Here is a 10,205-nt window from a genome sequence, read left to right as displayed (position 1 = left end):
CCTTCCAAGTGGATGGCAGTGGTAGCTGGGCACCATCTAGTTCTTCACTATTCTTTGTTTTGAAGTTGGCAGAATTTATACAAATAAATTACCCCCTTGAAAATATAAGTCAGCATATTAAAAATGAATTAAAACAATTTATCTATATATGCTATGCATATATAGCTTGATAGCTTCAAAACAAAAAGTATTATATAATAACAACAACAAAAGCACTATCCAATGCCATCTCCATAAGTGGCTTACTAAAATGCAATAACACTGAATTAACCTTCAGAATAAATGAAGGCAATAACAGCACATCAGAAAGCACTAAAAGAGAACAATCTGAGAAAATGTATGCTTTTGCCATTTCTGTGACATGGAAATTAGTCAACTTATAAAACACTTATCCTTCCTAAATCTTTTCATTATGCATCCTATCCAATTTTGTTATTTAAATTAAACTGCAACACATCAGAAAAACAAAACAGTTAATTACTATCACTACAGATCACTTGCCTAATTGTATGGAATATAGCAGAGATAATGAGCTCATTGTGAACTGCAACAGCCATATAGCGTGGTTCATGAAATGCTGATGGGACTGTCCGCACTGCATAGCAGAGATAAACACCCCACAAGAGGAATAAAAATTCAGCTGTGAGAACAAAAAAACAAAACAATTTGCTGTTAGCTTTATAGGTGAAGAAAAAAGTAGTTTAAATTATTTACATGCATTTTTCATTAACATAAGCTTAGTTAGAAATAAATGTATATAAAATTTCATTCACATATGAATACAGTGCCAATATTCATTACAAATTTTGCATAGTGTATACAAACTTTTCAAAGGTATACTTTTTTTTTCCCAAAACTAAACTGTGGCTTGAATTTCAGATTGTTTTGCTAATATCTGGATTTTTCTTAAAACAATTGTAAAATAATTTTCCATACTCTCAACCTAAATTTAGGAACATAGATCACGTGGGTCACACCAAAATCATCAAGGCAACAAAAGGCTTCTGACATGTTTGTAATAAGCTTCTAGAAATTTAAGTTCTTAATGCATCAAGCCTGGTGCAGTGAGTAAAGATATCCATTGACAGAAACTTGAGCAAATAGGTTGCCAGATTCAGTGACACATTTTATAAATAAAACACTATTTCTTCACATATGACAGAAATCATATCTCCTGTGGGTGGAGTGCTGAATGGCCTAGTAAAATTCATAACCACCTTGTTGGATCACTGAAGCCAGAAAAGAAGGCACAGTGTAGCAATGAAATACATGGGCTTCAGATTCACAGCACACTTCATTCTGAATCCTGGCTCAGTGCCTAACTTTGTATAATATTAGGGAACTTATTTAACATCTCTAGCTGTACTTGCTTCATATGTAAAATAAGGAAAATAAAAGTACATATTTCTTAAGATTATTTGCTAATTAAGCTAAATATGTATATAAAGTACTCAACATATAGTAGGTGTTTAATAGCATTCTTATTATTACACATCTCATCTGACTTTTTCCCCCAAAACTGAACATTTCTGTTTTGCTAATCCAGTGTCATGGTATCATTAGAAGATAATATCTGATCAGTAAGAAGAAAGTCATAATTTGGAGGAAACATCTCATCAAATACATTACCTAGAAGTACCCTACTTGTGCACCAAAACACTGATCTCCATTCCCATATGCCAGGGTTTTACTTGCCAAAATTTCAGCATATTTCCACCCTTATTTAAACACTATGTAGGTGCCTCAATTATAGAAAATCCCTTAAATAAACGAGTGTGTTAAGAGTTACTCTGAAACTGTAATGTGGCCAGAAAACAAAGAAAAAAAATAAGCTATGCTCAAAGCTCTCCATGATATTTAGTGTCTGTCTGACATACAATTGGTCATGTGCTATGCACGTTGTTTCCAGCCAAGTTCTACTCGACTGGGAAGGAGAAATCAGGAAATGATGAAATCATCACATACAATTTATTTTCCTAACTCTTCCATTTTGTTCTTGGCACAATTATTGCCTTTTTTTACCCAGGTTTGAAATCTCAGAGCCATCTTCACAGACTTTTTTCTTTGAATTATTTTTCATATAAAATTCATTCCTCTCACTGCTCACAATTACAATCTTCGTCTAAGCTTCTATCAGTTTATTCCTCATTTATTACAATTATTTTTCAACTAGCCCATCTAAACCTGACTTCATCTGATGTTAATCCATTCTTTGTTATTGTGTTGTTGTTATCTGCCATCAAGTTGGACCTGACTCATAGCAAACCTCCTTGGTTTTTCAAGGCTGTATCACTATGGAAGTAGACATAATTTAGACAGACTACTAAATGTGTAAAATAATTCAAAAATGTGAAAATAATTCAAAAATGGTTACAACAGTATATTGACAGAGAACTTCCAGAGGTGCAAGCTGGATTCAGAAGAGGACGTGGAACAAGGAATAGCATAGCTGCTGTCAGATGAATCATGGCTCAAGGCAAAGAATACCAGAAAGATGTTTACTTGTGCTTTATTGACTATGCAAAGGCATTTTATTGTGTGGATCATGACAAATTATGGATAACATTGAGAAGAATGGGAATTCCCAAACACTTGATTGTACTCACGAGGAACCTGTACCTTGACCAGGAGGCTGTCGTTCGAACAGAACAAGGTGACACTACATGGTTTGAAATCAGGAAAGGAGTATGCCAGGGTTGTATCCTTTCCCCATACTTATTCAATCTATATGCTGAGCAAATAATCCAAGAAGCTGGACTATATGAAGAAAAATGTGGCATCAGGATTGGAGGAAGAATCATTAACAACCTGAGATATGCTGATGATGCACCTTTGCTTGCTGAAAGTGAGGATGACTTGAGGCAATTACTGAGGAAGATTGAGGAACACAGTCTGAAGTATGGATTACATCTCAATATAAAGAAGACAAAAATCCTCACAACTGGACCAATAAGCAGCATCATGATAAATGGAGAAAAGATTGAGGTTGTCAAAGAATTCATGTTGCTTGGTTCTATAATCGATGCCAATGGAAGCAGCAGTCAGGACATTAGATGATGTATAGCACTGGGTAGGTCAGCTGCAGAGGCACTCTTTTAAGTGCTGAGAAGCAAGGATGTCTCCTTGAGGACTAAGGTGAGCCTGACACAGGCCACGATATTTCCAATCACCTTGTATGCATGTGAGAGGTGGACAATGAATAAGGAAGACCGAAGAAGAGTTGATACTTTTGAGTTGTGGTGCTGGTGAAGAATGCTGAAGGTACCATGGACTGCCAAAGGAACTAACAGATCTGTCCTAGAAGTGAAGCCGAGATGCTCCTTGGAAGTGAGGATGGCCAGACTTCATTTCACCTACTTTGGTCATGTTGTCAGAGAGGCCCATTCCCTGGAGAAGGATGTCATGCTTGGTAAGGTGGAGGGTCGACAAAAGAGGGGAAGGCCTTCGACAAGATGGATTGACACGATGGCTGCGACAATGGACTCAAGTATACCAAGGATCATGGAGCTGGTGTGGGATTGGGGGGTGTTTCATTCTGCTGTGCATGGGGTCGCTATGAGTCGGAAGCGACTCAACGGCACCTAACAACAACAACTAAATGTGTTGTGCTTGGCATTCAAGAACAGCGAATGCAAAAATATTATTAAATGACACTATCACACTATTCCTTGAGAGCCAAAGGATGACCTCAAGTATATGGTACTTAAATAGACAGACCATCTCAAGAACAGATTTGACACATTAAACACTAATGGCCAAAGATAAGACAAGTTGTGGGATGACATCAAAGACATCACACATGAAGAAAGCAAAGACCATTTAAATGACAGTAAAGAAAGAAAACAACAAAACAGTTGTCACAAGAGACTCTGAAATTTGTTCTTGAATGTAGAGTAGCTAAAGTGAAGGGAGGAAATGATGAAGTAAAAGAGATAAATAGAAGATGTCAAAGAGCAGGCTGAAAAGAGAAAGTATTAAAATGAAATGTGCCAAGACCTACAGTTAGAAAACCAAAAGGAGGGAGAAGCATGTCATTTCTTAAGCTGAAGGAACTGAAGAAAAAATTCAAGCCTCAATGAAGCATCAGGTGAAGATGGAAGAAATACATAGAGTCACTGTATCAAAAAGAATTGGTCAACTTTTAACCATTTTAAAAATTCAAAAAACCAAACTCACTGCCGTCGACTTGGATCCAACTCATAGAGACCCCTCCTTGGGTTTCAAATGTGGTATCACTATGGAAGTAGATTGCCCAACCTTCCCTCCGAGGAGTGACTGGTGGTTTTCAACCATTTTAGGAGGTAGCATATTATCAAGAATTGATGATATTTAAGGAAGAAGACCAAGCTACACTGAAGTCATTGGTGACCAGATACCAACTGAGATGTTTCAACAAACAGATGCAACAATGGAAGTGATTACTTGTCTATGCCAAAAAATGTGGAAGATAGCTACCTGGCCCATAAACTGGAAGAAATTCATATTTCTGCCCATTCCAAAGAAGAGTAATCCAACAGAATTCAGAAATTATTGAACAGTATCGTTAGTATTACATGCAAGTTAAGTTTTTCAGAAAATTGAAAAAACAGATGCAGAAATACATCTACAGGGTACTGCCAGTAATTCAATCTGGATTCAGAAGAGGATGTCAGATGGATCTTGGCTGAAAGTGGAGAATACCAGAAAGATGTTTACCTATGTTTCATTGACTATGCAAAGGCATTAAACTGTGTGGATCATAAAAAATTATGGATAAATTGCAAAGAATGGGGATTCCAGAACACTTAATTGTGCTCATGTGGAACTTCTACATAGATCAAGAGGCACCTTTTTGAACAGGACAAGAGAATAATGCAAGGTTTAAAATCAGGAATGGTGTGCATGAGGTTTGCATATCCTTTCACTATAATCATTCAGTCTGTATGCTAAGCAAATAATCTGTGAGCCTGGATTATATGAAGAAGAAGGAATTAGGATTGTAGGAGGGCTCATTAAAAAATCTGTGATATGAAAACTACATAACCTTGCTTGCTGAAAGCCAGGACAACTTGAAGCACTTATTGATGAATATCAGAAACTACAGTCTTCACTATGGATTACACCTCAACATAAAGAAAACAAAAATCCTCACAACTAGAGCAATAACCAGCATCATGGTAAATGAGAAAATATTGAAGTTGCCAAGGATTTCTTTTTACTTGGATCCACAATCAACACCCATGGAAGCAGCAGTCACACAATCAAACAATGTATCTCATTGGGCAAATCTGCTGCAAAGGAACTCTTTAAACTGTTAAAAAGCAAAGATCTCACTTTGAGGTCTAAGGTGCACCTGACCCAAGCTATGGGGGGTTTCCATCATCTCATATATGCATATGAAGCTGGTCAGTGAATATGAAAGACCAAATAAGAATGGATGCGTTTGAATTATGGTATTGGCAAAGAATATCGAAAGTATCATTGACTGCCAGAAGAATGAACAAATTTATCTTGGAAGGAGTACAGTCAGAATGCTCCTTGGAAGCAAGGATAGTGATATTTCAACTTACGTACTTTGGACATGTTATCAAGGGGGACCAGTCCCTGGAGAAAGATATGCTGGGTGAAGTAGTTGTTGTTGTTATGTGCCATCCAGTTGGACCCGACTCATAGTGATCTCTCCTTGGGTTTCTGAGGTGGTATCTCTACAGAAGGAGATTGTCCAACCTTCCTTCTGAGGAGTGGCTGGTGGGTTTGAACCACCAGTCTTCTGGTTAGCAGGCAAGTGCCTTAGGCACTACGCATAGAGGGTCAGCAAAAAAGAAGAAGACCCTCAATGACATGGTTGCAACAATGGGCTCAGACATGGTAATGATTGTGACAATGGCTCAGAACCAGGCAGTGTTTTGTTCTGTTGTACATGGGGTTGCTATGAGTCAGAGCCAACCCAACAGCACCCAACAACAGCACACATGCACAAAGACATCTAGCTGCACTATAAAAATATTACCTCCTGCCACTTATTGCAGTGCTTTTATGTTATCACACTGAACATAAAAGAGGAAAAATAGTTACCATATATATTAGTATGCTACAACAGAGATTACTTAAAAAATATATGACAAAATAAAATTCATCATAATAGCTAAGCTGAACATTTAAATCATATCATTAGCAATATCAAACAATATGCTCTAACTGAAAAACAATTTATTGTTCAAAGTACCAATTAAGCTAAATGTGATATACAAAAGTTGTGCTTGGGGAAAAAAAACAGTTTCATATAATTAACTTCAAACTAATACTGTAATTAGCAAAGAAAATATGCAGATGTTACCAAATTTTGCAGTGTTATTACGTGGGAGTTGAAATATGTGTTGTGCTTCTGCTTTAGAAAATAATTTAAATTATTTTGATAGGAGGCATGAATATAGTTAAAAAGGGAATACATTTATATTTAAAGATCCAAATAGGACTTCCAGAAAACCAAGGTATTTTATTTTTAATCTATAAAAGATAACACTAAGGTTATAAGGTTAACTACCATAGCCTTTAAAATATTAATTTACCATACTGAAGTAATTGTAAGTTATCTTTCCAAAGGACTGGGCCAACCAAAGAAGTGAGAATTAATATCAGTTCTTTGACTATGACAATGACACAGCTCTGTGATCTTAGACCACCCACAAAGGCTGAGAAAGACAACTTCAAAGTGCAAATATTGCTCAAGCTGTGGTATGTACTGCTTTGCAATGCTGCAAAGGCATTTTATATTAATAACATCACACCCTTCTAAGCCCCTTTAAAAATTTATTTTTACATGGTATGAATAAATACATCAATGAAGGAACATTTAGGCTTCATTTTTCAGATGTTTCCTTTAAGAGTCTCTTCTATTTTTCTCTAACTTCTATCTACTTAGAAAATTCATGCACAGTTATTTAAGATTCTGCCCAGGATAACTTACTGTGTTTCTCTTCTAATAATATGGTTGGTAGTACAGAGGTTATAGTAAGGTATTAAATAACACAACTTCAATAATGCTTGAGACAATTTCAAATCACAGCATTCTAATGTTATGTTCAACTGGCACAGAAGCTTGATATTTTGGAAGCTTACCATCATTTTAATGCAAATAATGCATGCATTGTAAATTTTCCCAACCATGTAGCCCCCCTTCCTCCCCACTATTTTCACATGTGCTCCATGTCATGTGTTATATGTATGGGTGCATTATTTGTGAAAAAAAAAAATATCTGCTTTTTCTTCGGTTAAAATAGGGACAATTATGAGAATTGCATTGATGGAAATAATGAGAATGATACTTTTCACCAAATTTTAAAGCTGGAAATAATTTTATTAGACCAGTATGTAAAGTATATTTTTCCATTTTTTAAAAATATTGTTGAGAATAAACACACAAAATAAACATAAAACAATTCAACAATGTCTACATGTACAATTCAGTGGCATTGGCTGCATTCTTCAAATTATGCATCCATCATCACTCTCCTTTTCTGAATTGTTCATCCTTCGCTGACATAAACTCACTACCCTCTCTAAGGTTTCTATCTAACCTGTCAGGTTGCTATTGTCAATTTGATCTCGTATAGACAGTTCTTTACTAAGTAAGCTGAACTATTGTTGGTTTAAAGAAGATTTCAGGGGATGTTTCTGGCTTAAGCTTTAAAGATTATCTTAGGGTAATAGTTTCAGGGGTTCATGCAGCTTCAATGGCTTCAGTAGGTCTGGATGTCACCAAGTTGTACACCTATTAAAAGTTGAATTGGGGTACATTTTTGAGTGTGTATGTGGCTGGAAAGGGGTGTGGTTGTGAGTTTCTGTTATTCTGTTTGCCTTAAAGCTAGTTTGTCCAGTTTGGAGATAGAAAAGCAAGGGGGAGGTGGATGCTACAACTTATTTCAAACATCAGACAATGGAGGCCAGGATGTCTTAGATCACTGGAAGCAGTTAAGACACAAGCAGTGAGACACTGGACCCACAGTGAGGCAGTTAGGCTATAGAACGGATTGTGAGGACGTTGTTCTACTCTCATTGTCCTCTCCCTTAACGACAGAAATGGGTGTCCTCAGATCCTGACCAGTGTTCCCTAAATTGCATACTTGGACTGAGATTTTTCTTTGCTCTGTTAACAGTGGCATAGACAAGACCCTTGGAGATATTTTTATCTTACTGAAGAAAACGAATATTTTTCCAAGCAACATTAGTTTGTATTATAAACAACTATATTAACTAGTTTAATAGTCTATGGTGATTAATGAGTTCTACTTGAACGTACTTTTTATCTCCTCAATGAATCTTATTTCATAGCTAATATGTGTTGAATGGGGAGCTCTGGTAGTGTAGTGCCTAAGGCACTTGACTGCTAACCAGAAGGCCCGGTTCAAACTCACCAGCCACTCCTTGGAAGGAAGATGGGGCAATCTACTTCCGTAGTGATACTGTCTTGGAAACCCAAGGAAGGGTTGCTATGAGTCAGGTCCGACTCAAGTGCACATAACAACAACAACATGTGTTGAATGTACCAGGTATTGTGATAAATGTAGTTTGCATATTATCTATGTTCATAAAAGTTTTCTTGTGGAATTGTGACTCTTTTAAAAAGGCTGGGGATAAAATTCTGATTGCAGAAATTTCAAGCATGAGACAGAGATACTGTGTGGGAATATAGAGGAATAATATTAATCATATGAACTATATAGGTCTATATAGTATAGACCTATAATATAGCGGTATATAGGATATATAAATAGTATATAGTACTCACTCTCACTGCCACTGAGTTGGGTCTGAATAGTGACCTTCCCTGGGTTTCCGAGGCAGTATCACTACACAAGTAGATTGCCCAACCTTCCTTCTGAAGAGTGGCTGGTGGGTTTGAATCAACAGCCTTTTGGTCAGCAGTCAAATGCCTTAGGCACTATGCCACAAGAGCTCTTAATATACATATAGTATCTCTCTCTCTCTCTCTCTATATATATATATCTTATCTAGTATATATGTTGTGTGTGTGTGTGTGTGTGTGTATATAGATAAGACACTTGATTATTCTATTCTCTGACCCACTGTTGTGAATGGTCACATATTTGCATATTGGTTTTTTTTTTTATAGCTTGGTTTCACAGGTAACCAAGTTAAGATACTTCTGTGAAACAAGCATATTTCTAGAACTTGGATCAAATTTACATATTCTCCACTGCTTCATAAATGGGAAAGGGAAATGAGCATACTTTTTTCTTTTTTTCTGGCATATATGTTTACAATTTTTCAAGTTTGGTAGAGTGACAAAACTTAAGCAAACCTCAGAAACTTCAGCGCTTGTGGACAAATATTAAAGACTATAACTGTGAAGAGCTCATAAAAACAGAGTAAGATTAGAGACCTCTTGGGATATAGAATCAAGATCAGGGCAACCAGCTGTGTCTTCCATAATGTTCCTTCCATCTCCCTCTTCCTGTCCACCTTTGTATGTGTATTGTTTGGGGAGAGAATGGGAATTGGTGGCAGGATCCTAGGGATGTGACTGTAAACTTTGAGATAATATTGCTGAGTTAGGCTGGGCTCAGGACATTAACTGAAGACTGAGTGTGGGATCTACGTGGCCAATACAAATCTACTGTCTGTTGGCCAGCCTTCTTAATTAAATTATCCTAGGGTTTAGACTACTGAGGGTCCTGGTAAGCTGAAACAGGGAAAAACCCAAAAACATTTTACTCTTTTGTATTCTATTAAGTACCCTCATCTCAAAGGAAATGATAGTACCAGGATCTTCTCTTTATTGTTACTGCAGAAATCAGAATTGGTGGGGCAATTAAGAACACAGTAGAACCTTCAGTCCATATGGATTGTTGTTGTTGTTATGTGCCATTGAGTCAATAGCAACCTTCCTTGGGTTTCCGAGGCAGTATCACTACTGAAGTAGATTGCCCAACCTTCCTTCTGAGGAGTGGCTGGTGGGTTTGAACCACCAACCTTCTGGTTAGCAGTCAAGTGCCTTAGGCACTATGCTACCAGAGCTCCCCCATATGGATTAGCAGTGTATTATTTCAACTATTATTTCTTTGAGGAGCTCTGGTAGCATAGTGCTTAAGGCACTTGACTGCTAACCAGAAGGCTGGCAGTTCAAACCCACCAGCCACTCCTTGGAAGGAAGATGGGGCAATCTACTCCCATAGGGATACTGCCTTAGAAACCCAAGGAGGGGT

At 37.1% G+C, this 10,205-nt stretch overlaps 1 protein-coding gene across 1 annotated transcript in view; it reads right to left on the bottom strand.

Annotated features, from left to right (window-relative positions):
* GPR158 (G protein-coupled receptor 158) overlaps positions 1-10,205 on the bottom strand; it is an 801,760-nt gene that overhangs the window by 17,320 nt on the left and 774,235 nt on the right. Inside the window, exon 8 of the mRNA XM_007936378.1 lies at positions 502-640. Within this exon, the coding sequence (XP_007934569.1) occupies positions 502-640 (139 nt within the window). The remainder of the gene's footprint in view (positions 1-501; positions 641-10,205) is intronic.

Source organism: Orycteropus afer, unplaced genomic scaffold (genome assembly GCF_000298275.1).
Source record: "Orycteropus afer afer isolate SDZICR_OR568_19922 unplaced genomic scaffold, OryAfe1.0 scaffold00035, whole genome shotgun sequence".
Lineage (NCBI taxonomy): Eukaryota > Metazoa > Chordata > Mammalia > Tubulidentata > Orycteropodidae > Orycteropus > Orycteropus afer.
The sequence above is the reverse complement of the archived record's forward strand: the minus strand, read 5'-3'. Positions and strand labels throughout refer to the sequence as shown.